We start from the raw sequence: 27,667 nt of genomic DNA on the forward strand, positions 1-27,667 counted from the left end.
GGGTGCCAGCATAAAGATCACTGGGAAGTTCTTAACCAAAACCAACTTTAGCAGTTGGTTAGGGAAAAAAACTCATTTAAGTTTTGCTTCTGTCACTTTATCACTCCTAAATGTGTCTCATATTTGTCCTTGGTATCTGAGCTATAAAAAAAAGACAAAGCCCAAAACCAAAACCTCCCACTGTCTTGGATTTCACTTAGTTCAGTAATCATAGGGCAGGGAGTAGGGGTAAGAGGGCTACATTGTCATAGGCTATTTTTTTAAACCACTTTATTGAAATATAGTCAACCTGTAAAAAGCTGTACTTTTTACATTGAGCTATACAACTCAATGAATTTGGGGTGAAGTATACACACATGAAATGACAACTGTGAAGGTCATAAACACCCATCACCTCCCCAGACTGCCTCCCCGCACCTTTAACCATAGCAGAAAATCAGCACTCTCCTTGAAACACAGTGGGTACCCAAGAATAAATTTAAGTATGTTTAGTAAAGATAAAAGGGTACTCAGGTTGACGGAAACAGCAACTGAAAAGGTTGTCACGAAGTGATCGGATGCAAGGTCTGTAACAGTTACATAAATAGATTAACTTAAGTGCAGTTTGGTAGACAGTCTTTTAGGGAGGGATAAAGTCTTCCACACTGAATGGTCTGTGAGTATCTATGAATATACTTGATCCATTTCCTTGGAAATCAGCCGTACCTTCCACTTCCTGTTGGTATCAGGGACTCTGCCTTATTTTGGCTAGATCTTTCCCAGTTCTAGCTTCAGAATTAGTTACTAAAAGATACCTAGCCATCACTTTTTTCAGGTGACTGAAGGAAGTGGTACATTAGTGTTCATAATAACAAAATAGTTGTTGCAAAGTAGTTGCTGCACTTCCACATGTTTATAGAATGCCCCTTCCCAGAATAGCTATTCAGTGATGTGAGAAGGGCTATTTTTCATCCAGCTTTGACCATGAGATATTACCTGTTTGAAAAGATAAGAAAAAGGAATGTTATAGTTAAGCCTGCGTCCCAGCTGGCTCTACACTGAGCTAACTGATTTGCCATGAAAAATAAGCAATGGAAGTAAGTGTAGCTATTACCCTGTTTTTCTGAGTATCTGAAAGAACCTCAGTTATAAGTGAAGCCTAATTCACACTTTTCAATAAGTAGCAGAGACAGGTTAATCAGACATTTGTATGCATATAGGAGAGGAAGGAGAGACTATGTGAACTCAATTTTTCCCAAGAAGCAAAACCTGACACAAGGTCCTGTGTGAGAAACAGCGTATATGATCAATGGCTAGGTCTGCTCAAACAGTAACAACTATCAGAGATGAACACCCAAAGTTCTGGGTGTTATTATTGGCCCAGAGTTTTAAAATAGTTACAGTGAGGTTTAAAGATGCAAATCTCCACACTAGGGGTTGCAAACTGATGACTCACAGGATGCATCTGGCTTGCAGGTATGTTTTTTACTTTCATGGTATTTTACTTTTTTAAAATCTTCAATTAACACTTAAAATTTGGGAACCAGCACACAGAATGCCAGATGTCCAGGTTCTCTGGGCTCCCAGCCCTGCCTGGCCCTGAATGAGAGAAGCAGCACATGCCAGCTGTCCCTTTAAGGAGAGCTCCAGATCTGCCACTCGGCACAGCCTTCCCTACCCAAGTCCTGTTTTTGTTTTCTTCATTCCTGTTACCAACTGACCCCTAGAGGTTAATGTGACTTCCAGAATCTACTGCCACCTTGCCACCTGTACATACTGTGTTTTGTTGTTATTCCCAGTTTTATTGAGATACTGACATATAGTTGTATAAATTTAAGATGTGCAACACAATGATTTGATATATGTATATACTGCAAATTGATTCCCATAACAGGATTAGTTAATATCCAGCATCTCACTTAGTTACGGTTTCTTCTCTTGTGGTGAGAACTTTTTTAAGATCTACTCTTTAGCAACTTTCAAATATACAATACAGTATTGTTAACTAGAGTCACCATGCTGTACATCACACATCCCCAGGACTTATTTAACTTATAACTAGAAGTCTATACCTCTGGACAACCACCACTGCCACTTTATACTTGGTCAGAGTGCTTTCACAGAGCAGATCTGGGCCTTACAGTTCCTACGGCATTCTCAGTTTACTGTGGCACAGTTTGTTAAGCCATTTTGGGCAGCACGTACCTGGCGGAGCCACAAAATACTCCTCCACAACTCGGTGGGAGTTTTGTAGTAGTTCTTCAGCACAGCTGCCTTCTACCACATCGTCGGATCTTAAGTACAGACATCTACAAAACCAGAAGCTTAAGGTTAGCTTCTCAGAATGTGGCTTCAAGGGCATGGGTGGAAAGGGTCAAGGGTGGGTCAAGGGTGGGAGGAGAAGACAGCAGCATATTCTCGAGTTAGTCACTGCTCAAAGATGGAAGTGCTGTGGTCAACAGCAGATCAGATGACGGCCTGCCGTTCGTTTATTCATTTCCCCAACAACCCTGTGAGATAAGTGGTATTAATAATTATTCCTCAGGATTGACAAGTTTTAATATTTTTGATGATTACTATGGGTAAAGTGCTTTTGGCAGAGATAGGCAACTACAATACAGTGTATTAAGTCTAACAAGAGGTAAGCGATACTTGCCAAGGAAATTGGTAAGGGGACCTCACCCAGCCTGAGGTCCTCAGAACAGGTGATGTCACCCCTTAACCATGGTCAAGAAAGAGCTGGATTTCGGGGGTGGGGGATGACCGGGATGGGAAATGAGTAAGGTACAGAAACTTTCTCAACAGTGGTTATAAGTGACTTAAGCTGCTAAGGGACAGGATTGGGATCCGAGACTGGTTCTGGTACCCCTAAGATGAGTGCTTTCTTCATCACAACCACCTTTGGATATAAAGGTACCTTCCCTTGCAAGATGTACCACAAACATAGCCCAAGAATCTTACACTGTTTTTAGGACTTAGTGGCTTCATTAAGCTATCCAGATGGCAGACTAGTGAAACCAAACAGGAGCTGAACACATATGTGGGGCTTTACTACTGTTTTAAGGTTTGAAAGTGCACAACAAGAGGTATGAGATGGCTTCCAGATACTTGGTCTGAAAAGTAAGCAGTATGCTCAGTCACTAACAGGGTAGCAGCCAAGCTCTTTCTGCTCTGAACCAGACACAGACAGGGCTAAACGTAGCAGGGCAAGGATGTGACATGAACATCTGTAGAGGCTGTACAGAAGACCAAGATGCAATCATAAGTTTCTTTTAGGAAAGGATTGGTTCTGTTTCTTTGGGGAACCCAGCCCAGAATGAGACACGATAAACACTTATTAATGGTACAAAGAGTTCAAAGCTGAACTCTATTCTAGGACTGGCACTGTCTTAACTGTGTGACCTTGGACAAGTATGATCTTTCTAGACCGTAAGTTTCTTGCCAAAAAAGTGAAGGTTGCACTAGATTTTTGTTTTTAAAAAACCATATAAGGCAACCCACTCCAATATCCTTGCCTGGAAAAGTCCATGGACAGAGGAGCCTGGCGGGCTGCAGTCCATGGGGTTACATGACTGAGCACGTGTGCACGAGGGTGGAGGGAGATGGGTTGGTAGCAATAAAGTGGTAGAACTAAAAACAAAAACCATATAAGGAATATACACTCATACTCATTTAAGGAAACTTGGAGAACAGTAAAAATCATCTGTAAAGGTGACCACTGGACTTTCTGGAGTTTATATTTCTGTTGGGCAATATAACAGAATCACTGCAGAATTCAAACCCCAGAGCTGCACATGGCCTGTATGCAAGTTACTTATCCTTTCCATGTATCAGTTACCTTTTTTCTAAAAAGGTTCAGAAAATTGCTGGGATGATGTTTAAAAAGGTCTGAGCCGAGGGGCAACTAAGCCCACGTGCTCTAGAACCCATGCTTCTCCACAAGTGAAGCTCGCACACCTCAACGAACACCCAGCACAGCCAATATAAAAAAGTCCCAGGTTCACTCCTTTGGTAATTGGGTTTCCTAGTAAGGTTTCCTGAAGGATGAAATAAACCTCTTTAACTATCACACATTTCTACCCAATTACTGTTTAAGATGGAGTTGTTTGTAGAATAAATCCACACTTTCCTATTTTCTTAATCACAGGCTACTGAACCCAGAGTCTCTGTGAGGGCGGCATACCAAGCAGACCCCTCGCTTGGCAAGTTGCTTAACTTTTCTTGACCCTGGAATCATGCATAAAACACCAGACAGGACCAGATGAGCTCTTCAGGTGCCTGTCAATTATGAAGATCTACCTCACCTCAACTTTCTCAGTCAGGATTCTACAAGAGAGTTTAGTCCAGAAACGTAGGATAACTGCTATGCATCTGGTTTAGTTGTTAGTTATGTACCATCCTTAGAAGAATTGAAAAAGAGTCCATTGATCTTGCTGTGTTCTCAATCAGATGAAAAGCCCTGGTTGAGAAGAGTTTCAGTTGTGAGTTAGAAATCTTTGCCCTCTAAAGCTCATGGAAAACGCACTTAAATCAGTAACTGTGGGCAATGCATTTAATTTCACAGAAAGCACTATGGAAGCATGATGGAAGAAGTGCCTCAGCTGGCCCTGGGGCTGACCAATGGGACAGTTCTGCTGTTGTTTTAGCTTCTTTCTGCCTCTTCCCAGCTATCAGCTGCCAGGAGCTGTTTCTCTGGGCACCAGTCTACCTCCATCTGCAAGCCTTTTAATTTAGTTTCATGCAGATTGAAATGAGAGCTAATCAATGTGGCAAATAAGACCCTGAGGGACACCTTAAGTATTCAAGTTATTTGACCACAATCAGAGATGCCATGTGAGTCAGTTTCTGGCTCTAAGATGAAAAAGAAGAGTTTCTACGGGGTGACTATTTTTTTATGGCCACCCCACACGCCTTGTGGGATCTTAGTTCTGGACCAGGGATCGAACCCATGACCCCTGCAGTAGAAGTGAAGCGTCTTAACCACTGAACCCCGGGGAAGTCCTGAGGCTAGCAAGCACTTAACACGAAGGTTACAGTTAACAGATAAGTGTGGCTCTCCTGATTGGCACTGACTAATGGCAGCTTTCTCCCACTTCTACCAGGAATTTATTTTTAAAAATTCCATCAGGAAAAGGCTAGGACAGGGTTGTAGATTGCCCTTATCTTTATAAGTTGCATACCTCTCCTTCCCAAGAAGCTGCGCTCCCAAATGGCAAACAAGTCTACTTTGCAAAAAAGTGTTTCCTTTAAAAATGTATTAAGATTTGGCAACAACTGGTAGAGGTGGTTAGGGGCTGCACACTTTAAGTACAGTATACACAAGCTGCTTTGTCAAAGACCCAGCCTTCCAGGTTGCATTACACTACTTCACTATTTGAGTTATTACTCTGTCCCCTTAGGCATTCAAAGGTAAAACTTCCCTCTGCAGTTCCACCTTCTCTAACACTAACCATGGTTAACAGTTTCTTGCATGCCCTTTCAGGGAACAAAACAAAACTTAATACACGCACCAGAGTATATAAAATAGATTACACATAAAGTATCAATGAAACCACATACCATATTCCGAACTTTGCCTTTTTTATTATTAATAAGTATACCCTGGAAACCTTGCCATATCAGCATATATAGTTATTTCATTATTTTTAACTGCCATTTCAGTGTATGAAGATGTATTTAGCCATAAAGGACGCTTAGATTGTTTCTTTTCTGTTGTTCTGTATTATCAACAGATTTGCATACCCTGAATGCTCGTGCACATATCTTGATGCACTGTCACAGATATATGTCACAGATAGGGAACCACTAGGTCAAAAAATGTGTACATCTAAAAAATTTTTGAGACAGGAATCCAGGAGTAAGCAAGTCAGATGTGAGTTCACATTCTAATAACAAGAAATAGTACAAGTCAACAAAAATAAGATAATCAAGAAAAACAGTGGAAGAAAACCCGACAGGATAAGGAAGTAGTGACTGGAGGGAGTAGAGGGAGAATTTAGAGTGGTTTGGAGAGGCCAAAGAAATGAATTGTCCAACAAAAAGGAAAGCAAGTTCAAGGACCTAGAGAAGCCACGAATCCGGCGTTTAGCAGAAACAGGCAGGAAGTCGTGGTCGGAGTGATGAGGTAGGGGGCGTTCTAGGAAGTTGGGCCTCGAAGGTGAAAGCTTAGCCGTTTGGATTTTGTTCCTAGTTACATTGGGAGGGCTAGAGGATTGTAAAAGGGAGAGGATCCTTAACGAACGAGGCAAAGAGCGAAAGCGCCTACCCGCGGGGTGACCGTGGGCAAGTTCTCGCGTGTCGCTAATGTTCTTTCCCCCTCGGTGGAATGAGACACTAAGCTCCAGCCTTAACTGGTAACGAAGGCGCCGCGGGCAAGCCTTCGAGGGCCGCGGCCGCGAGCTTACCTGTCCTCCAGGACTGATTCCATGGGCTCCACTCCGTCGGTGTTCACCGCGCGGAGTCGGTCGGCGAAGGCGATGGCTTTCTCCAGCCGGGACACGGCCTCCTGGCTGCCGAAGTCCACCAGCGACAGCTGCTCCAGGTGCCGGATCAGCTCGCCCGTGACCCGGCCACTTCCCTGGGGGGGGGGGGAATGAGGCGGAGGGTGTGGGTTACGGGTGAGGCCTGCTCCGCCTTCCGCCCCGCTCCGACACCCGCCTGGACGCCCCGGCCTCTACCTGAGGATCCGCCTTGGAGGTGAAGCCCCGGCGCCCGCGCGCCGCAGCCCGAAGACCCAGGCGCACGGCCAGCGCCCACATTTCGCTCCGTCTCGGCCGCCGTAGCGCATCCTCTCCTAAGGCCCCGCGACGCGCTTAAAAGTGATGACATCCGAGAGCGCCGCCACCGCCGCGGACGCCGACGCCATGAACAGCGTAGGGGAGGCTTGCACCGACATGAAGCGCGAGTACGACCAGTGCTTCAACCGCTGGTTTGCCGAGAAGTTCCTCAAGGGGGACGGCTCCGGGGACCCATGCACCGACCTCTTCAAGCGCTACCAGCAGTGTGTTCAGGTGAGCTCCGACCCGGGCCCTCTCGTCTCTGCCCTAGGCCCCGGCTCGAGGGGGTTGGGACGGGCAGGGTGGAAGAAAAGCCTGGATGAGACCAGTGGCAGGAGTTCTCTCCCTTACCATTCACCACCCAGGATGCCTGGTATCTCTCCGAATGTCAAAGGTAAATCTTTCTGCAGCACCTTACTTTCTGCGGAGCCCAGTAACATTCTTTGGTTTCTTTGGTGATGAACCTGAACTTGCAAAGTGAGCCCAGTTATTCCTATTTTATGCGTGGAACACTCACGCCCATAAATAGTTAAACGAGTAGTCGAAGTTCACTAGAATCAAGTGTCCTTGGATTTTGCGGTGGTCCACTTTTCCACTGTTGCTGAGGGGAGAGACGGGGTGTTCAGTCTCTCTGGCCTGTTAGACCTCGTGGAGGGTCCCCTTCTGTTGTCACAATGCCTTCACTGGCCCGTTTTTTCTCTCTTGGCCAGTTAGAACATCTTTATTCCAGCACAGTGAATGTGAAACAGATCTGATTCTAAGAACAGCTCTGGGCAAGGCATTCCCAATTAGTTAACTTAAAAAACATCCTCAGTAAGTCCAGGTGGAGTTGCTGTCTTTGTCCCATAGACAGATTGGAAAGAGAGGCTTGCTAAAAGTTACGTAGCCAATAAGTCCTGCGACTGATTTGAACTTGTGTCTGTCACAGTAGGGCCTTCAATAGGCCTTTTGTGTCACAAAAGTCAGACACGATTTAGTGACTAAACAAGTATCACAACAGAGTGGTGATACTGCTTAAATTGCACTTCTGAATTTTGTTACAACTCTTCAATCTCTCTGTCTTACACTTAATTTCTTCGTAATCATACTTAGGGTTTGTCGTGTTTGGTAGTCCTTATGGTAGAGTTGGATTTACTTTTGTACCCAAGTACAAAATATTCTACAAAATATTTCTAAAGTTTGGACTTCAGGCTTCATGTAGTCCCTTTTATCATATGTTTTCTTCCATCAGAAAGCGATAAAGGAGAAGGAGATTCCTATTGAAGGACTGGAGTTCATGGGCCATGGCAAAGAAAAGCCTGAAAGCTCTTCTTGACCTTGACAGTCACCTTGAAAGTGGACTCCTCAAATCAGGAAATTGAGGACTCTGGATTGTGTAAATTAAAACTGAAGATAGCATTGATTTGATGAATTTAGGAGGGAGGAATTTCCTTTCCTCCTTGATATCTTTCTCTCATTTGTAAAAAATGATGAACCATCACTCTTTGCTTTGAGATTTCTGGTTTTGGCATCACAGCAGGAACTCAGTATTCTAAATAATGGGATTATTTGGGATTATCATTGCAGTACTTGGTCTGGGATCAGTTTTAAATATATCTTGTATAAAAACTCTAGTAAGCTTGTCAGGATGACTAAGGTTGCCTGACCTCCAGTCATTCTTTGAAGGACATTACGTACACTCTACTGGGTTTATTTGTTCATGGAAGCAACTGGTTAAGATCTATTTTCTCTAAGGGAGCAAGTACTCCCTTAGAGGGTTCCCAGAACAACAGTTTCAGTCAATGCTTGGAAGCACAGTTTTATTTTTATATAGTAATTTAACTGTTAAAGATTGTTGGTGGACTGGGTTAGCCAAGAGGAAGACAGCTTTCAACAGTTTCCTACCTTAACAAGAGGTGTCAGATTTCATACTAAGATGTGAAAGCTTCATGAATGCTGCGGTGAACACCATTTCAGAGCACTTGGTGTAGTTCAGGAATTAAAATCCTTGGAGTGGCTATGGAGGAAGATCCTAAATTACCAAGATTTGCTGCTGCCAGCTTTCAGCTTAAGTCAATGAATTAAATCAACCTGTATATCATAAAAATGCCAAAATGCTGCATATGACTAAATGGGGGGGGGGGGGGAGGGTGAAGAGATCACTTTACTTGCCTTTACTCACCCTGCCCTGTAATGCCTGAAATCATGAAGATGGAATAAACTGTAACATTTGGTTTATATTCATTATTTGTTCCTGGAACCCAGTGCATTTTATGGAACAACGTCCATCCTGTGAACCCCACACATCTCATATATACACTGCGGGGAGTTTTACATGCTTTATAATTTAAAAGTGAAGATTTATCTAAGCTAGGTAGTATGGTATAACAAATGGAAACCTCACTGATTTCAATATTTATATAATGGCACCCAACCCAGAAAATTTTGTATGTGCCCACACAGTATGAAACTCGATTTATAGAAAGCCTAGATTCTATTATCTCTTTTCCACTTTACCAATTATTAACTTAATTTTTTTTTTATATTAACTTCATATTTAACATGACCAATCCTTAATGCCATTGCAGTACATTCCGCCTTTATATTTTGGCACCCTAAGGTCCATTATACATAAGATATTTGGAGCCCAGCTGAGGGAGGCCAGGCAGCAAACTGGAGTTAACTGCCCTGAAATAAGCCTGGCCACAAGTCAAAATCTTGTAGCCTCTTGAATCTTACCACAAAACTGTCTGGTTAAGCCTTGAGAATAAAACAAGTTTTACTGTAATTGCTGCTGAGGGAATAATTTTTTCCTGATTGTTCCTCATACTATTTTTACTTTATCCTGCCCATAAAAGGACCAACTATCTGAGGTACTTCAAAGGTTTTAAATTTTGAAGAGGAAATCTTAATTGCTCTTTAAGAGTGATTTTGCAGCTATGATTGTTGTTTCTCCTAATTCTTATGGCTACAGGAAATTTTTAATTCCAGAAACAAACAAAGCCAGTACTATATGCAGGAAGTGTCATACTGCCATACTGCCTTTGTTTCTCCAGAAGTTTATAACCGTTCCAGCCTGAAGGGAGCTGAGAGAGGACCCAAGATATGAACTTGCCACCTCTGGAGAAAACTTTCTGACTTTTGGGAGTATCCTTCAGCATATGCTAGTATCTTTGCCATCCAAAGTCTGCCAGGACCCAATTTTGACTGTTAATTAGCTCAATTGAGATCTTTGCTTTACCCACCCCAGGCATAAGTAACCAAGACCAGGCCTGTTACAAACACTGTTCTTCGGGAGGCCTGAACTGGACCTGAAACACTGTCAACAGTAGCCACAGACCGTCACTGTACAAACAGAGAGAATATTAAAGCTAATTTCTGAGGGAAAAGCACAACCAAAGAATGCAACTCTCAGGTCATGACTAAATTATTTATTTAAGCCATCTCCTCCTGCTATAAGCAAAGGGATGGAAGATCAGTATAATGGTCCTCAAGTGTAATGGTCATCACTGGATACAAGGTGGTGAGCTTAAGGTCCCGTATACTTTTCTGGTCCATGCGTGCAGAGTAATGGTCCAAACCAGTGCTGTGGTCCCCACTGGGTAGTGGTCCAGGTTCTCTTTATTCGTCTTCATAGCCAGTTGGAAGCGGATTCACATGAGGGTTATGGAATAGGGAATGGTTACCATCTCCCCAGGGAAAGGGCTGTGGAGTGAAGATGGCAATTAGGCAATTCCAGAAAAACAGTTCAGCACTGCCACGAACTGCTTAAAACAGGGCAAGTAACAGGAAATACATAAAAACAAAATGGAAATTAGTCCTTTACATAACTGCCATGTTTCAGTTCTCCCATAATGTAAGAAAGCTCTTATAAATTCTAAGGGAGCCCATAAAGAGGACAGCAGGAAAGGCAAACTCAAGTTCCCTTGCTCATAAGTCTCTCCCTTGTAACTAAACCTCAGTGCTGTGTTTCTGAAAGTGCAGTCCTCCCATCACCTATATCAGAATGGTAGAGGCAGGTACAGGGGAGGAGATGCTGACTTCAATGCAGATTTCTGGACCTGAAACAAATCTCTGGATTGGAAACTGCAACCAATACCCTCAATTATTTTGCATGGTACTTTTAAAAACCATTGCTCCAGGGCAGTGATTTCCAACCCAGGGTGATTCTGCCCTTGTGGAGACACAGGCCAGTATCTGGAGACATCTTGAAGAGGGGGTACCACTACCACTAAGTGGTGAGAAGTCAAGGATGCTGCTAATATCCTGGAACTCACAGGACTGCCCCTTGCCCCAACAAGAGTTATCCAGCCCCAAATGTCAATGGTACTGAAGTTATATGTATGCCTTCTAATTCTATTGTACAACGGTGGCAGTGGAGCTGAGACTCATCAATTCTTTTTGAATTTAAGAATCCAGCTTAATTTCCCCCTCGGGCTAAGTGAGACAGTAGTTAAGTATCTACATCAAGAGTCAAAGAATGACAGCTGCGGTGGTAACTAGCATAGAGGTGAAGATCAGAAGCTGTCAATCTCTTCATTATGCAGCTAGCAGCTGTCAGATGCCCAGGTTTTAGAGACGTGCACCGCCTTCCGACTCTGCCAGCTTAAGGGAATTTCACAAACCTCCAAGTTTTCTACAACCGACAACCGTTAACAGTATCAGAAGGTAAACGGTGGGATGACTCAGAAAGAAACCGAAGGGCACTTGTTGTATGACCTTAAAAAAAACAACTCAGGCCTGACCGGAAAAAATAAAAATGTGTTTGGGAGGATTAAATGAGAAACTGTACACGCCCGGCACCCACAGTTTTAGAGAATTAAGAGCTTGGACTAGGGCATTTGGGGAAAGATGAACAGACACTTGAAGAGACTGCAGGAGTACCTTGGACCTGATGCGGAGATGCGGGTAGGCCACGAACTCGGGTCTCTCCTCCTCTCCGTGATGCGACTTCAGGAAGACATTCAGCATGCTCACTCCCACCCCGGGGAGCGCCACAAAGTAGGTGAGGGCCTTCCACATGCGAGCTGCGGAGGGGGTACGACCGCTCAGGCCGGGCAGGGAGCCGCCCGCGTCTCACCTCCCTCCCCCAAGTCCTCAAGCCAAGGTCAAAGTCCCGCCGCTGTTCTCTTCAGCAGACCTGACGTCCGCCCCGCGACCCCGGTCCCAGTACCTGAACCCTCTTCGCCGTGGGCGCCACTGGACATAGACCGACTCAGCTGCAGCCGGGAACTACCCAGCAGGCCAGAAACCCGAGATCTAGCTGCCGTCGCCATCTTCAACCTGGGTTCCCCCGCAACGCCGGAAGCGGAAATAGAAAGTTGGCTGTGGGGGGGGTGGGACCACAATCTCAAAAGGAAGTTCCTATTGGGCGGTACCTTTTCCGCGGAGGCTGCGCATTGTAGCCTGAAAGCTCGGAGCCGCGGGAGCCAGAGGGAGCATGCGCTCAGCACTCAGGTGTGCATTATCTGGTTCCCAAGGTCAGCACCGCGGTGAAGTTAAGCACATGAAAAAAAAGGTTTGTGGAAGGCCACCCTGGCATCCAGGGTCGCTCCCTTCGTTGGAATCCGTGCGCATCAACAGAGGTTCCGAGCACAAATCCCCTATCTAAAATGCTTTTTCCTCTCCTCCGCATCCTCTGACTCTGGGCTATTTTTTTCCAAGACACCGGGACATAATAATTGTCATCATTATTATCTTGTAGGCATCACACAGCTTATAATCTATCAGAGGAAACAAAAGATTTTGCCACTGCAGCATCCCCAAACTCTGGGATCGTGCCTGGCAAGTAACAGGTGCTCAACACAAATATGTTGAATGAATAAATGAATGAATAGCAACGAGAAACAATTGACATCTCTTATACTTTATCTCTGCAATTCTTTCCTACCCTTCTTTTTTCTTCTTCTTCTACTAATCTAAAAACAGTTTTAAAGATACAAGTTAAGAAATAGATTCGTAAGAGAGACTTCCTTTGTGGTCCAGTGGTTAAGACTCCACCCTCCCAATACAGGGGGCTCAGGTGCCATCCCTCCTCAGGGAGCTAGATCTGGCATGTGGCAACTAAGACCCAGCGCAGCCAAATAAAAATAAACAAAATCCTAAAAAACAGATACATAAGATAAAGTGAAAGTAAACTTCTTGACCATAGGTTCCTTTAAAAATATAATGAAAAAAGAAAAAAAATTTAATGAAACCTCTGAATCCTTTCCTCAAATAAAATATTAATACAGCTTCTCAGCACACACAGTTTAAGCACACAATGAGAGGGGAAGAAGGTATTGTAAAGTGCACCCAGAAACCCCCTAAGAGTCCTGTGCTCCAAATTAAGAACCCCTACTTAGAGGATAAACAGAGACTCTGGTGTGGGTAGACTGGATTCAGATTTTGTTGCCATCCCTCACAGCCTGTATGACCTTGAGCAAGTTAGATAAAACAAATGCTTTAACATCCTGCAGTTTCATGAAAACAAAAACAGGATCATATTACTAGAGCTGGGTTTTTGCATGTTATGGTGAAATTAGAATTGTCAAATCTCTAGGCATCGTCAATAGAGTCAAAGGGTCTGTGAAGCCCTACAGTGTAGCCATAGAAAGGATCTGAGCTCAAGGATCAGGAAATCCTGGGTTCAAATCTGATCTGCCCTCAGCTGTTCCTCTTGTCTAAAGTGGGAATGTAATATGCACTTAATTTATTCCTTTATCTGACAAACAATAATTTAAGACACAGCTCCACCTGGGGAAGTTATTCAACCTCCATTCATAGTAATGATGGTTAATTTAGTAAATACTAACTACAGTGGCTACCGTGTGCCAGGTGTACACAGTAGAATGCAAGGGCTGTAAGCACTCTCTCGTACAATTTACAATTCAGTGTTAGAGACAGGATTAAGCAAAAAATACCCAATGCCTGGGATATGTTACAAATTCAACAAATGTTTATTTTCCCATAGGACTTCAATACATCTTGCAGGGTGGTACTGCTAAGTAAGGATTGTCATATGTTTGGAACACAGTACCTCCTCAGGCATGATGCATATAATATTCTTGCCAAGTATGGTCAGCATTTGCAAAGCCTTGGGTGACTGAGTTTAGACAGTTCAGGAAACCAAAGTCATCAATACAACAAATAGCTAATATTTACTGAGCATTTACTTCATGCTCACATCTATGACAATCACTTTGCATAACCTCAGAAAATGGTGACTCGGTTCCTCAAGTGAAACACTTTGGAATTATCTTTGATCGCTCTCTTCTCTCTCTGCCTCTCATGTGGGATCCAATTCCCTGACCATCAAAACTGAATCCATGCCCCCTGCTGTGGAAGCACAGTTTTCACCACTGGATCCCCAGGAAAGTACCCCCCCCCATTTTGTTTTATTGTACTTTATTATTATTTTTTTCAAACACATAATTTCTACTCAGAATCTGACTATTTCTTACCACATACTGCTCCCAATCTGATCAAAGGTGTTAGATCTCACCTGGATAATTGCAAAGCCTCCTGACTGGTCTCCCTGCTTCCTGGCCCTTCCACAGTCTATTCTTAGGGAGCAGCTAGAGGAATCCTCTAACACTGGTCATCTTCCTCCTCTGCTCAAAATCCGCAGTGGTTCCCATCTCACTCAGAGTAAGTGCCAAAGCCCCGAGAGTGGGCTGCCAGATCCTACACACCTTGTCTCCAGTCACCCCTCTGACACCATCCATTCTACCTGCCCCCTTGCCCACTTCACGCCAGCAACACTGGCCCTCCTGCTTTTCCGTGAATGTGACAGGCATGCCTCTGACTCAGGACTTTTGCACACGCTCATCTCTCTGCCTGGAAGAGTTTCCCCCCAGGTAGCCGCACGAATTGTTTCCTTATTTCACTCAGGGGTTGTCTTAGAAGTCATCTATCAGGAAGGCCTTCCCAGACCACCCTGAAGTGAAATAGCTCCTCCCCACCCTGACACTCTAGCCTCCTTACTGTGCCTCAGCTATCTTTGTGGCACTTCCCACCATCTGCTATATTAAATATTTATTGGTTTATGGTCTGCCTGGGGCGGAGACTATGATTTGCTCACTGGTGTGACCACTTGGCTTGTTATAGGACCTCGCTGAATGTACATTAATCCAAACCATGAACCCATGGTGGTTTAGTTGTTCAATCATGTTCACCTCTTTGCAACCCCATGGATTGTAGCCCCGCCAAGCCCCCCTCTCCATGGGATTCTCCAAGCAAGAATACTGAAGTGAGTTGCCATTTCCTTCTCCAGGGGATCTTCCCCACCTAGGTATCGAACCTGGGTCTCCTGCATTGCAGGCAGAGTCTTTACCAACTGAGCTATGAACCTGTGAACTAGATACTATTCTTCCCCCACTTTTCAGATAAGGAAACAGACTTGAAGTTGTGAGGATATTGCCCAAGATCCCCAAGTTTTAGGCAATTGGTGAACCCAGGCAGTGTGGGACTCAAGTTCTTCTTTCTTGAAAAAATTTTAAAAAATTGTATTTTTGATTGTGCTGGGTCTTCACTGCTGTGAGAGTTCTCTAGTTTCAATGAGGGCTTTTCACTGCAGTGGCTTCTCTTGCTGCAGAGCACAAGTTCTAGAGCATGCAGGCTCAGTAGTTGTGGCGTACAGGCTTGGTTGCTCTGCAGAATGTGGAATCTTCCCCGACTAGGAATCGAACCCATGCCCTCTGCATTGGCAGGCGGATTCTTAACCACTGGACCACCAGGAAAGCCCATCAAGTCAGTTTTTTTAACCTCAAAGCCATGCAGAGTTTGCTGTAGGTAGAACGACACCAACTCCGAGAGGTCACCCTGTCAATCTCATGCTAGTCTGATGCTCTGAACAGGGATGAGCAAGGGGAAAAAAAAAAAAAAGAGCTACATAATTTCTGATTTCAGTAGGTTTGGAAAGAAAAATATTTCAAATCATGGGGTCCTTGAGAATGAATGGAACCATCAGATGTATTTTCTAGATGCTGAGCTGGAAGTTCCCACCTTGTGCTGCCTCTCACAGTGACCCCCAGGGCATCTGGCCTCTCTGTGTAGGCAGTCTCCCCAAGGCCATGGCCAGCCAGGCCTGGATTTGACGTCATCTTCTCTGGCAGCTGGTGATGTTTACACTCATGCTGAAGCCACTAAGGTCTCTGGCGCTCTATTTCCTTGAAATAGAGAGCTGGCAGGCAGGCACCTCAATCCTGGGGCCAGCTGCTGGTGGGGTAATTGGAGGAAGGCTGGGGGAGGCTGCCTAGCCAAGGACAAGGCTTGCTTAGGGGAAAGCTTATCTGGGGCATCCATCCTGCTACTTCTCTTTCGGTTTCTCCCAGCTAAGAGTTCATCCAGTTCCTGGACCAATAAATATTCATCTGCCAAGAGACTCATGCTGTGTCTCAATTAAGCGTTCACTTATTGTTCACTATTATTTTTGTTATGATCATGGTTAAGGGTACAGGTTCTATGGAATCAGAGCAGAGGGGCCTGGACTATTCAGAAGGCATGAAGTATTTTTCCAAGTATGCTGCAGGGAAGGTTGGGGTGCAGTAACCACCACTTCCATCGTCTGAATAACTTGTCTGAGGTGCTCAGCATCATTAATTCATTTAATTTGGAGTCTCAACTACGTCCTTGGACTGGGGCGACAGCAGTGACCTTATGGAACACCCAGTCTAGAGGGAGAGACTGACAAATACGCAGTTACTACTGTCAGTGTGATAGGTTTCTTCAGTGGGAGGCTGTCCAGCATGAACCTTGGTACAAGTTCAAGTCTCAGGTTAGCTACTTAGCTATGAAATCATGGGAGGTGAATTCATCTGCCTAAGTTTCACAACCCTTGAAGTGACTGACCCAGGATTCACATCCAAGAAGTCTGGCCTCACCTCTCTTTGTGCCTCAGTTTCCTCATCTGTAAAATGGGGATAATAATAATAGCAACCCCATAGGAGTCCTGCAGGCTATGCTGACTTAGGATTTTATCCAAAAGGTGCTGAAGAGACTTTCTGGATTTTTTGGGCCACACAGCCTGTGGGATTTTAGTTCCCTGACCAGGGATTGAACTCTCACCTCCAGCGCAGAATCCTAACCACTGGACCACTAGGAAATTTCCTGAGAAGACTTGCTTTTAAGCAAGGGGAGAGATACTCAACTTTGTACCGGAGGCTTTGCACAGGCTGGCCGCTCCTGGCTAGAAATGCCCTTCCTGACTTGTCCCTCTTTGTCTGCATGCTCCCTTCAGCCTTCACCTCCTACGGGAAGCCTTTCCTGCTTACACCGAGCCCTGGGCCTCTGGTCCCCTAGCAAGGTTTAAGCTCACTGCACTGTATTTGAGAACTTTTCCATCTCATTTGCACTCTGAGCTCCAGATCTGCACCCCCTCACCCTTTCCTAAGATCCCTCTGAACTGCTGCACAGAGCAGTCATAACAAAATAGGTAAGAACTCAGTTTCTCAGTCAAAGCTGGATTAAAATCCTGGCTTTGCTACTTTTGTTGGACAAACCCCTTCATCTTTCTGGGACTCAGTTCCCTCATCTGCAGAACAGGGAGAATCATAGTATATGTTCACCTAGTAGGATGGTTGGGAGGACTGAAAGTGATGATGTGTGTAAAAGCACTTAGCATATTGTTTAACAAATAGCTGCAACTTGTATTATATTATTATTAATAATCTACTGTTACATTGGGATTGCCTCATAGCCCCGGTAAAGAAACTGCCTGCCATGCAGGAGACCAGGTTCAATTCCTGCGTTGGGAAGATCCCCTGGAGAAGGGAATGACAACCCACTCCAGTATTCATGCCTGGAGAATCCCATGGCCAGAGGAGCCTGGCAGGCTACAGTCTATGGGGTCACAAGAGTTGGACACAACTTAGCAACTAAACCACCACCACTGTTACATTAAGTTAAAAACAGAACCAGTGTCTGGTCTGTGAAATATATGTTAATAAAGCTGTTAAACACAACAAAGCAGGCTACAGAATATGGTGAAATGTGTGTTTCCATTTTTGTAAAATGCATGGGGAAAATGCTGTAAGAGTTATGTTGTTCGGTCGCTCAGTTGTGTCTGACTTTGTTACCCCATGGACTGCAGCACGCCAGGCTTCCCTGTCCTTCACCATCTCCTGGAGCTTGTTCAAACTCAAGTCCATTGAGTCAGTTATGCCATTCAATCATCTCATCCTCTGCCGTCCCCTTCTCCTCCTGCCTTCAATCTTTCCCAGCATCAGGGTCTTTTCTAATGAGTCAGTTCTTTGCATCAGGTGACCAAAATATCAGAGCTTCCGCAGCAGTTCTTCCAATGGATATTCAGCAGTTGATAACGATTATACTTATGTGGTAAGAGAGGTATGTCTGGGTTTTAATTTTCTTTTAAAAAATTCTGCAATGAATATTTATTACTTGTGCTATGAAAACAAAGAATTTCACCAACAAGCAGGCCATGAAGTTGCTGTCAGCACTTCTGTTGTTGGTATTCGTCCCATTAGACTGTAAGCCCCATGAGGGCAGGGATCCCTTCTGCCTGGCGCCGGCAAGGCGCGGAGTAATGAACAGAAAGGTGACCGGATAGATGGGGGCGGGTCTGGTACCCTCACCTGCAGTACCGCACTCTCCCTGTGGGTGGCAGGCTCCGCATGTGCGGGCGCCGCCCACGAGTCTGGCCAGAGATGAGTCGCGCCGGAGACCTTCAACGTGGCTGTCTGATCTCGGGATCCTTGTAGGAGGAAGAGAGGTGGAATCTGAGAGAGGAACAGACAGAGCCCAGGTTCGGGGACTACTTCTTAAGGCCTCGCCTCTGAGACGTCTCCAGCATCTTCCCCTGATTGAAACAAGAAAACTAAAACCTTACTTTGTAGAGAATGTCCCCTCTTGCCACCTCACCTCACAAGGAGGGGCAGAGAGGAGAGACGGAAAGGTCCCCGGACCTGGAAGAGAGAGAAAGAGGTCCTCCCCGAAGATCGTCACCCTCACAACTCATAACTCACAGCCGGCTGCGCTTGGCAGTGGGCTAATTGCCCCCACCCTGTAGCTCTTTGATCTTAGAAGAGAGGTGTGCTAGCATCCCATTTTGCAGACAGGGGTCATTGCGCCTTAGAGAGGTAGTGCTTGCTTAGAGAAGAGGACAGCAGCTGAGTCTGATTCCAATCCCCTTTCTTATCTCTGCCTCCCCACCTCCCCCCACCCCCCCACCCCCATCCTGTGTCAAACTGAGACATCCTTGGAGGGGGTGTCTTCAAATCTAAATTACATTTTTAAAAAATATATACTAACAGCATTTGTTTAACCTACCCTTTCTATGGTACTGGCACTCAACATATATTATCTCATTTAACCCTTCCAACAACGCTTTGAAGTAAGAACTATTATTATCCCCATTTTACCCATGAGGAAATTGAACCTCAGAGAAGCAAATACTGACAAATCTAGAGCGCAAGTGGGACAGAGCCATGATTCAAATGTATGGCTGTCTGACCCCAAAGTCTTTGCGTTTTAGCAGTACATGTTTTTCCTTCGCAATTAAGTATAAGGGGCTTCCCTGGTGGCCCAGTGGTAAAGAGTCCACATGCCAATGCAGGAGACACGAATTTGATCCCTGGTCTGGGAAGGTCCCACATGCCTCGGGGCGATTAAGCCCAGTGTGCCACCTCTGCTGAGCCTGTGCTCTGGAGCCCGGGAGCTGCAACTTTTGAAGCCGAAACGCCCTCGAGCCTGTGCTCCACAAAAGAGAAGCCACTGCAATGAGAAACCCGTACACCACGACTGGAGAGTAGCCCCTACTCACCCCAACTAGAAAAAAGTCGGAGCAGCAAAGAAGACCCAGCACACCCTAAATAAATAAATTAATTAAATTATTTTTTGAAAACTATATTAAGTACTCAAGTATTGAATACATACATCTATACAGTACAAATTACAAACTAATTATAATATATAATAAAGATTTAAAAGCCTCCCCCATTCCTGTTCTCCAGCCACCCAGTTTCACTCCAAAGAAAGTCATCATACTAGAGATTTCTGATGATCCTTCTAGAGATATTTGATATGTAGACAAACACCTATATTACTGCCTCTCACATAATCATCAGTGACTTCCTAAAATTTAAGAAGGACCTCTTCTTCTAGAACAGGATATAATTTCACTGACTCCTTGGATTGGCATGCAGGGCCTCCCAGGGGCACCTCCACCCACTCTATGCGTCACCCACACAGGTCTCCAAGCTCCGCACCACGTTGCCATCTCCCCAGCCTCCTAGTCTCTAGCCTCCCTCCAACAGCTACATTTATTGGGATCTTTTTCCCTTTGAGGCTCCCCAGACAGAATCTACCCACCTCCCGGCCCGCAGAGGCCCGGCCAGCCTCTCTCAGCATGTTTCATTGTACAGGACCCCGGAGGTCAGAGTGAGGCGCTGGGTTTATCCTGATGGAACAGGAAGCCGCTGAAGGCGTGCAGAGAGGGGAGGTCTAGGCAGACTGGCCCTTTAGAAGGGTCACCCCAGCTGCTCCCTGGGGAGCAGATTGGAGGCGGTGAGCCTGTAAGGGGACAGAGCAGCCCTCATGCTAATGCAGTAGTGCAGTGGAGAGACCAAAGTGGCTGCGACAAAACAGGGGTGGAGAACATTCGACAGACATTTCCACTCGCTGGTTGATTGGTTGTGAAAATGGAAGAGGAGACCATTAGAGCGATGGTACAAAGGACCCCTAAAATGAATAATCCAGTAATGGGTGTTTGTCTCAGTCCCTGCCTTTCTTACTGGATTACTCATTTTAGGGGTCCCTTATCATTGGGTAGCTGGCCTTCTAATGGCACCACCATCCATCTACTCCCCAAGCTAGCAAACTAGGAGTCCATCTTTCTTCTAAAGGGCCATCACTGCCTCTGGCCACCATATTCGCTAAGGGCACCTCAGTCATCATCTGAGCTAAACTTCTTTCTGTTTTTGAAATATGGCAAGTCCCTCCCAACCTCAGGGCCTTGACTCATGTTATTCCCTCTGCCAGGAATTCTCTTCCCACTCTTTGTCTTGATAACTTTTAAGCAGCTGGGGAGCTTCATCAGAGGAGGGACCTTGTCCATTTTGCTTACTCCTGTATCCCAGCACCGAACCCAGTGCCTGACGTAAACCAGGTGCTTAATCAATATTTTTTTTTAATGACATGATTCTGCTTGTTACATTTTCATACAACGTTTGGACTCTACCATGCAAAATGGGTCAGGAAGAGCTCCTGGAAAAAGGAATGGCAACCCACTCCAGTATTCTTGTCTGGAGAATTTCATGAGCAGACCATAGGATGGTAAAGAGTCAGACAGGACTGAGCAACTAACACTTTTACTTTCATGCAATATAACACCTTGTCTTTTGTTTTTATCTAATGATTTGGTGCACCCCATAGTTATATCCTAAACTGTACCCAGTCGGCCTCTCTGCATTTCCCATGCTAGGCTGCCCAGTAATAAATACTGTTCTAATTTTTTTTTTACATTTAACAGTTTTACTATTATTTTGCTGTTCTTCTTATTCTGGTGACAAAAGAAAATATGTCAATTGTAAAAACTTCAGGTAGAAATACATTAGAAGGTACGAGTTCCCCTTGGAACCTCTCTTTTAGAGCCACTGCTGATTTATTTTTTATCTTTTGGCCATGCTGAGTGGCATGTGGGATCTTAGTCTGCTCAGCCAGGGATCTAACCCATGTCCTCCATTGTAATCGTGGAGTCTTAGCCACTGGACTGCCTGGGGAAGCCCCACCACTGCTGATTTAAATGGCACCTATATCCTTGTTTCCATTTGTAGACTTTTCAAGGGAGGAAGAGAAGATTCACCCACCTGCCTGTGAGCCTGATCTTGGAGGATCCATTTCTCTTTTTAATTTCTAGCCCCCACCCCACCCTGTAGCTGTTCATGCACATAGCATTGATCTTAACATTATACATCTTCTGTGTTAAAGTTGGCAGACATTGGCACCAGTGACTCTGGTGAAGAGGAAGTCTGTTTAAATCTCACCTGGAATGGAGGCCCATTCTCAGGCTTCAGTCAGGCTCCAGGTCTCCATTCAAATTTGTAAACATTGCAAGAACTTGAATCCTGATAGAAAAAAATAAAATTCCTGGGTCAAGTTGAACCCAGATTCAAATCTTGCCTCCAACATTTCCTATGTGCCCTTGTACAAGTATTTTCCTTTCTCTGAGCCTCTTTTCTTCAGCTGGAAGATGACAACAGTAATGATAGGATCACATTTCAGCTGTATTGACTTTCTTTCCATTTTTTTTCTTTTTTTTCTTTAATATTTATGTATTGATTTGACTTCATCAGGTCTTAGTTGTGGCGCACAGGATCTTTGATCTCTGTTGAGGCATGCAGGAACTTTAGTTGCAGCATGTGGGATCTAATTCCCTGATCAGGGCTTGAACCGGAGCCCCCTGCATTAGGAGCTCGGAATCTTAGCTACCAGATCACCAGGCAAGTCCCTGTATTGGCTTTCTTGTTCCCTGCACAAGCCAAATTCATCCCTACCTCTAGGCCTTTGCAAATGCTGTGCCCCCTGCCTGGAACCTTCTTCCCCCAACTTGTCCTGTGGTTATGTCTCCCCTTATTTAAGGGGAACCTTCTTGGAGAGGGCTTCCCTGGTTCCTCTCTCTAAAAGAGCACCTCTTTCTTTATAGCAAGTCTCATTTTTTTTTTTTAATAGCACAAATTATAATCTGTGCTTTTGCTTCTTATTAATTACCCAGCATTTTCTGAGGTCCTGCTGTGTGTCAGGCATTTTTCTAACCATTTCATAGGAAAATTCATTCCATTCTCAACATAACTCTTTGGAGACAGGAGGTACCATTGGTAGACTGCTTTGCTGGAGGAGGAGATGGAGGCATCAGAAAGTCAAGTCACGTAGCACAAGGACAGGTCATTAGAAAATGGCTGGGGGACTTCCCTGGTAGTCCAGTGGCTAAGACTCTGTGGTCCCAATGCAGGGGGCCCTGGTTCCATCCCTGGTCAGGGAATGAGATCCCACAGGCCACAACTAAGAGTCTGAATGATAAAACTAGTGATCTCGCATGCCACAACTAAGACCCAGAGTAGCCAAATAAATAAATAAATAATAATTTTTTAAGATGGATGGCAGGGAATTTGAGTCCAGGCTGACCAGGGCCAGAGTCCTACCTACCAGTCACCTAATCTGAGTCATCAGCAGTGTTTAGGAGGGTTATTCCGAGCAGGAAGAGATCCGGTGCTGCTTCTGTGATAGGGTGGTTCTAAGCAGGTGTGCTCCAGGTCCCATTACAAAGGAATTCTGCTCCACCATTTACTACTGGGCACTAACGACTCTAGATGGAAGGACTTAGTTCAAACAAACAAAGGCTTAGCATTGACAATGGAGGTGAAAATAGCATCCCGATTACAGGATGATGTGGCTTCCGCCCACTATTAGTAGGCTGATAAGAGGCCTCTAATGTCCTGGGAGACTGGCCAGTCCTGGTTCTTTTCCACGCCCATTCTCTTCACTTGAGGTGCATTCGATGAAGGGGCTTTGCTGGTGGTCCAGTGGCTAAGACTCCGTTGGTGCTTCCAGTCCAAGGGGTTCGAATTCAACCCTGGTCGAGGAGCACGCATGCAGTGCAATGTGACCAAAAAAAAAAAAAATGTGACGAAGCAGATACTTACACCTGGGTGTTGGAAGACAGTCACCTCCTCTGCAGAGTCACCCCTGATTCCTCAGGCTGAGTCAGATGCCTCTTCCACCTTCCCAGAGCCTCCTGGTCACATTCTTCTGCTAAGCTGCTGTCCCCTTCCCTCCTCTCTCCTCTCACTACCCCCTCCCCCACTGTGAATTCCCTAAAGTCAGAGACTGTCTTCTTCCTTGCTGTGTCTCTTTTCCCTTCCTCTCGGTCTGTTCACTCCTACTCACGCTTCAGGTCTCATCTCGAAAGGTCACCTCTTCCAAGAAGCCTTCCCTGGTGACCTCCACAATCCAGAGAGACAATTTTCTCTGTGTAAGCACTGTTAGCCTGTCCAGTCCCCTAACCCTCCCTCCAGGAGTTCCTTCCCGCACCTTGGTATCTATAAGTCACCCTGGGGAAACTTCGTCAGATGTAGATTCTCAACTCCAACCTCAGAGAGTCTGATTCCAGGGACTGGAGCAGGGCCTGAGGATCTGCCATGGGGTTGTTCACATCCTGAGTCTAGTGCTGGGGGTGTCAGAGGAAGGATGCAGTAAAACAGGGCTGATTGAGGGCAGGGACCATCGTCATCTGTCATGAGCCACACATTAGTCAGCCTGTGTCTGACACATGCATGATGGTTGAATGAATGCTTGAAGGAATGAATGGTGGCTAGCATTCCTGTGTTCTCCAAACATGACTTGATTTTGGCCTTGAAAAAGCCCCGTGGGGCTTCCATCCTCTCCTGGAATGGGCGTGTGAGAGCGTTGAAATTCTGGTGTCCACAGTGCCGGATTGGAAACCAGCACCCCTACTTCTTGGCTGTACTCCCTGAACAAGTTAATGAGTCCCTCTAAGCCTCAGTTTCTTCGTCTGCAAAATAGAAACGATAATAATAAGAGTGCTTGCATCATTATTATTCACAGGGCTGTGAAGAGATTAAATGAAGTAATGGTGCTGGCCCAGAGTCAGTGTTCGAAGACTTCTGGATCCTGTTATTATTACTGCTGTTTTTACTACAGCTATTAACATCAGAGCTAGAGGGGCTAGTTGTTACTGTTCAGTCGGTCAGTCTTGTCCAGCTCTTTGCGACCCCATGGGCTGCAGCACACCAGGCTTCCATGTCCCTCACTATCTCCCAGAGTTTGCTCAAACTCATGTCTATTGAGTAGGTGATGCCATCCAACCTCTGTCATCCCCTTCTCCTGTCCTCAGTCTTTCCCACCATCAGAGTCTTTTCCAATGAGGGACTTGAGGGACTTTAGATCCTCAAATCTGGGGGCTCCCTACTCAGGGTTCCATGATCACCCTCTCCATAGTGGGGGTTGGGAATTCCCTAGCGGTCCAGTGATCAGGACTCTGCACTCTCACTGAAGAGTGCACCAGTTCAATCCCTGGTCCTGCTTGGGGGTGGGGGAAAGTGGATATACATATAATGGGGGGAGTGTAGGTCAGGAGGGTGTTCTGTGAACATCAGGAAATGGAGTACAAAATTTTCTATGCCTGCCTGCTTCCTAAAGCGGACAACGTTAACTTTTAACCATTTAAAGGTGGGAAAGTGAGACTTCCCTGGTGGTCCAGTGGTTAGGACGCCATGTTTTCACTGCTGAGCAATGGGTTTGATCCCTGTTGGGGGAACTAAGATCCCACAAGCAAGATGCCCCCCATCCCCTCACACACAAAAGAATAAAAATCAAGAACTATACAATCCCCTCCCTCTTGCCTCCAATTTTAAAAAATAATCTGTAAGGAGCATCTCTCATTCCATCTGATCAGATGAGTAGTTGGTAAGTCTATTGAAAAAGTCCATCGAAGCAGGAAATGATAAAAAAAAAAAAAAAAAGGATATAGCCCTGAAATATTCTAACTTAAACACCTATGGCTGTATATTCATTCACCCATCTTTTGATGTAGAGCCAGAGCCTTTTCTTTGAGCTTGATCTGAGTTACCTGTTTGGCGTGCCCCCACATCCTTCTTGCAGAAACCACTCCTCTGAGTCCTAGCTTGAGCTTCTTTAAGTCGATGTAGATCCTAAGGCCCCTGTTGTCTAGATTTTTAGAATTCCATTGCCACCCAATAGTCTCTAGCTGTCCAGGCCACACCTAACTCAACTAACTCCCTCCAGGCCCCCCGACTCCGGCGTCCCCCCATCCCCAGTCCCAACCCCAGTGGCTTATGTGCTTATATTATGTGGTCATTGTGTGTCAAGCTGGGGCTTTGCTCCATCTTTCTTTCTTTCTTTTTAAACTGACTTTATTTTCAGAGCAGTTTTAGATTCACAGCAATATTATCAAGAGGTACAGAGATTTCTCATGACCCTCCCCCCATCAACGATACACATGTACCCAGCCTCCTCCATTCTCAACATCCCTCACCAGGGTGGTATGTTTGCTACAATGAATGGACCTGTATTAAAACATCATTGTCACCCAGAGTCCACAGTTTACATTAGGACTCACTCTGATGTGACGGTGTTGTACTGTCTATGAGTGTGGACACGTCTGTAATGACGCATGCCAACTAACTTTTTAAATGAATCTTTCTGAAGCATTCAACTGCACTTGGAGAAACATCAGTTGTCTTCTTCTTCTTTTTTAAATGTATTTATTTATTTATTTTTGGCGGTGCTGGGTCTTTGTTGCTGCGGGGGCTACTCTCTAGCTGTGTTGCACAGGTTTCTCTTTGTGGCGGCTTCTCTTATTGCTGAGCATGGGGCTTCGGTAGCTGTGGCTCACAGGCTTAGTTGCTCTGCACCATGTGGAATCTTCCTGGGTCAGGGATCAAACCTGTGTCTCCTGCATTGGCAGGCATATTCTTAACCACTGGACTACCAGGGAAGTCCCAATATCAGTTTTCTTTTCCCACTCCTAATCAGTCGTATACAATTATATGATTTAACAACGAGAGTAAGTGACTGGAGAACCCACCCAGCTGACTTTTGGTAAGCCCAGTTGCATCCTTGTTAAGTCAGTGGGAGGAGTTAGAGGTTGGTTGTCCTAGAGACCAGTCCTCCAGCTGCTGTGGGCATCGCATGGTTCTGGGGATTACAGTAGACAAGGTGAGTGACAGCTAATCCAGGAGCCAGCTCCAGCGAGTTGGCTATTTTTTTGCTTTTTGTTTTGGCTTCATCGTGGCCTTTGGGGTCTTAGTTCTCTGACCAGGGATTGAACTCAGGCCCCGGTAGTGACAGCAGAGTCCTGAACACTGGTCACCAGGAAGTTCCTCAGCAAGTTAGTTAATCCAGAGAGCCCCTACCACACAATCATGCCTAACAAAAAGCTATCTCTCTGAGTAATTGGTGAAACCAGAACTAATTCTGTCCATTTATATTTTCTAGTTAATTTTTGCACCTTTAAAACAGACGATAGTTGTTTTTATTTTTATTTTTTTGAGTTAATGAGGAATATAGGGTCATACGGAGAAGGCAATGGCACCCCACTCCATTACTCCTGCCTGGAAAATCCCATGGACGGAGGAGCCTGGTGGGCTGCAGTCCATGGGGTCGCTAAGAGTCGGACATGATGGAGCGACTTCACTTTCACTTTTCACTTTCATGCATTGGCGAAGGAAATGACAACCCACTCCGGTGTTCTTACCTGGAGAATCCCAGGGACGGGGGAGCCTGGTGGGCTGCCGTCTATGGGGTCGCAGAGTCAGACACGACTGAAGTGACTTAACAGCAGCAGCAGCATAGGGTCATAGGTGTAAATTATACTAGACTTCAAAGTCTTTGAGGACTTGCCCCAGTAGTCCAATGGTTGGGAGTCTACCTGCCAACATAAAGGACGTGGGTTTGATCCCTGATCTGAGAAGATCCCACATACTGCAGAGCAACTAAACCCGTGAGCTGCAACTACTGAGTTCTTGCCCTGCAAGAGAAGCCACTGCAAGGAGAAGCCCGAGCACAATTAAGACCCAACACAGCCAAAAAAAAAAAAAAAAAAAACACCAAAACTCTTTGAATTGAGCCTAATATAATAGGCTGGACATGACATAACCTGCCTAATGGAGATAATGACAGAGGAGCAACCTTGGTATGAAGCTCAAAGTGCGGTTCTCAAAGTGTGCTCCCAGGACCTGCAGCAGCAACATCACCTGGGAACTTGTAAGAAATGCAAGCTCTCAGGCTCCACCCCAGACCTGCTGCCTCAGAAATTTAGAGGTGGGGCCCAGTCATCCATGTTTGAACAAACCTTCCAGGGAATTACAACGTTCCCCGAAATTAACAGATGTTTCACATCCCAGGTTTACCACTTAGAGGCTGTGTGATCTCGGATAAGTACCTCTCTAAATTAATTT

General features: G+C 45.3%; 3 protein-coding genes across 3 annotated transcripts; 1 reads left to right on the forward strand and 2 right to left on the reverse strand.

The window, feature by feature from the left end:
* Positions 1-253: 253 nt before the first annotated feature.
* Positions 254-6,789, reverse strand: GATC (glutamyl-tRNA amidotransferase subunit C). Its single transcript, XM_061141758.1, has 4 exons — positions 6,657-6,789; positions 6,384-6,556; positions 2,185-2,288; positions 254-975 (listed from the first exon to the last, which is right to left on the reverse strand). Exons 1-4 carry the CDS (start codon positions 6,735-6,737, stop codon positions 941-943), a joined length of 393 nt encoding a protein of 130 aa, XP_060997741.1. The 5' UTR covers positions 6,738-6,789; the 3' UTR covers positions 254-940.
* An 11-nt stretch (positions 6,790-6,800) lies between these two features.
* Positions 6,801-8,978, forward strand: TRIAP1 (TP53 regulated inhibitor of apoptosis 1). Its single transcript, XM_061141760.1, has 2 exons — positions 6,801-6,989; positions 7,987-8,978. Exons 1-2 carry the CDS (start codon positions 6,801-6,803, stop codon positions 8,068-8,070), a joined length of 273 nt encoding a protein of 90 aa, XP_060997743.1. The 3' UTR covers positions 8,071-8,978.
* Positions 8,979-10,150: 1,172 nt separating this feature from the next.
* Positions 10,151-12,068, reverse strand: LOC133056451 (cytochrome c oxidase subunit 6A1, mitochondrial). Its single transcript, XM_061141759.1, has 3 exons — positions 11,908-12,068; positions 11,619-11,761; positions 10,151-10,439 (listed from the first exon to the last, which is right to left on the reverse strand). Exons 1-3 carry the CDS (start codon positions 12,008-12,010, stop codon positions 10,356-10,358), a joined length of 330 nt encoding a protein of 109 aa, XP_060997742.1. The 5' UTR covers positions 12,011-12,068; the 3' UTR covers positions 10,151-10,355.
* Positions 12,069-27,667: the final 15,599 nt, after the last annotated feature.

The sequence above is a fragment of the Dama dama genome, chromosome 5, assembly GCF_033118175.1.
Source record: "Dama dama isolate Ldn47 chromosome 5, ASM3311817v1, whole genome shotgun sequence".
Lineage (NCBI taxonomy): Eukaryota > Metazoa > Chordata > Mammalia > Artiodactyla > Cervidae > Dama > Dama dama.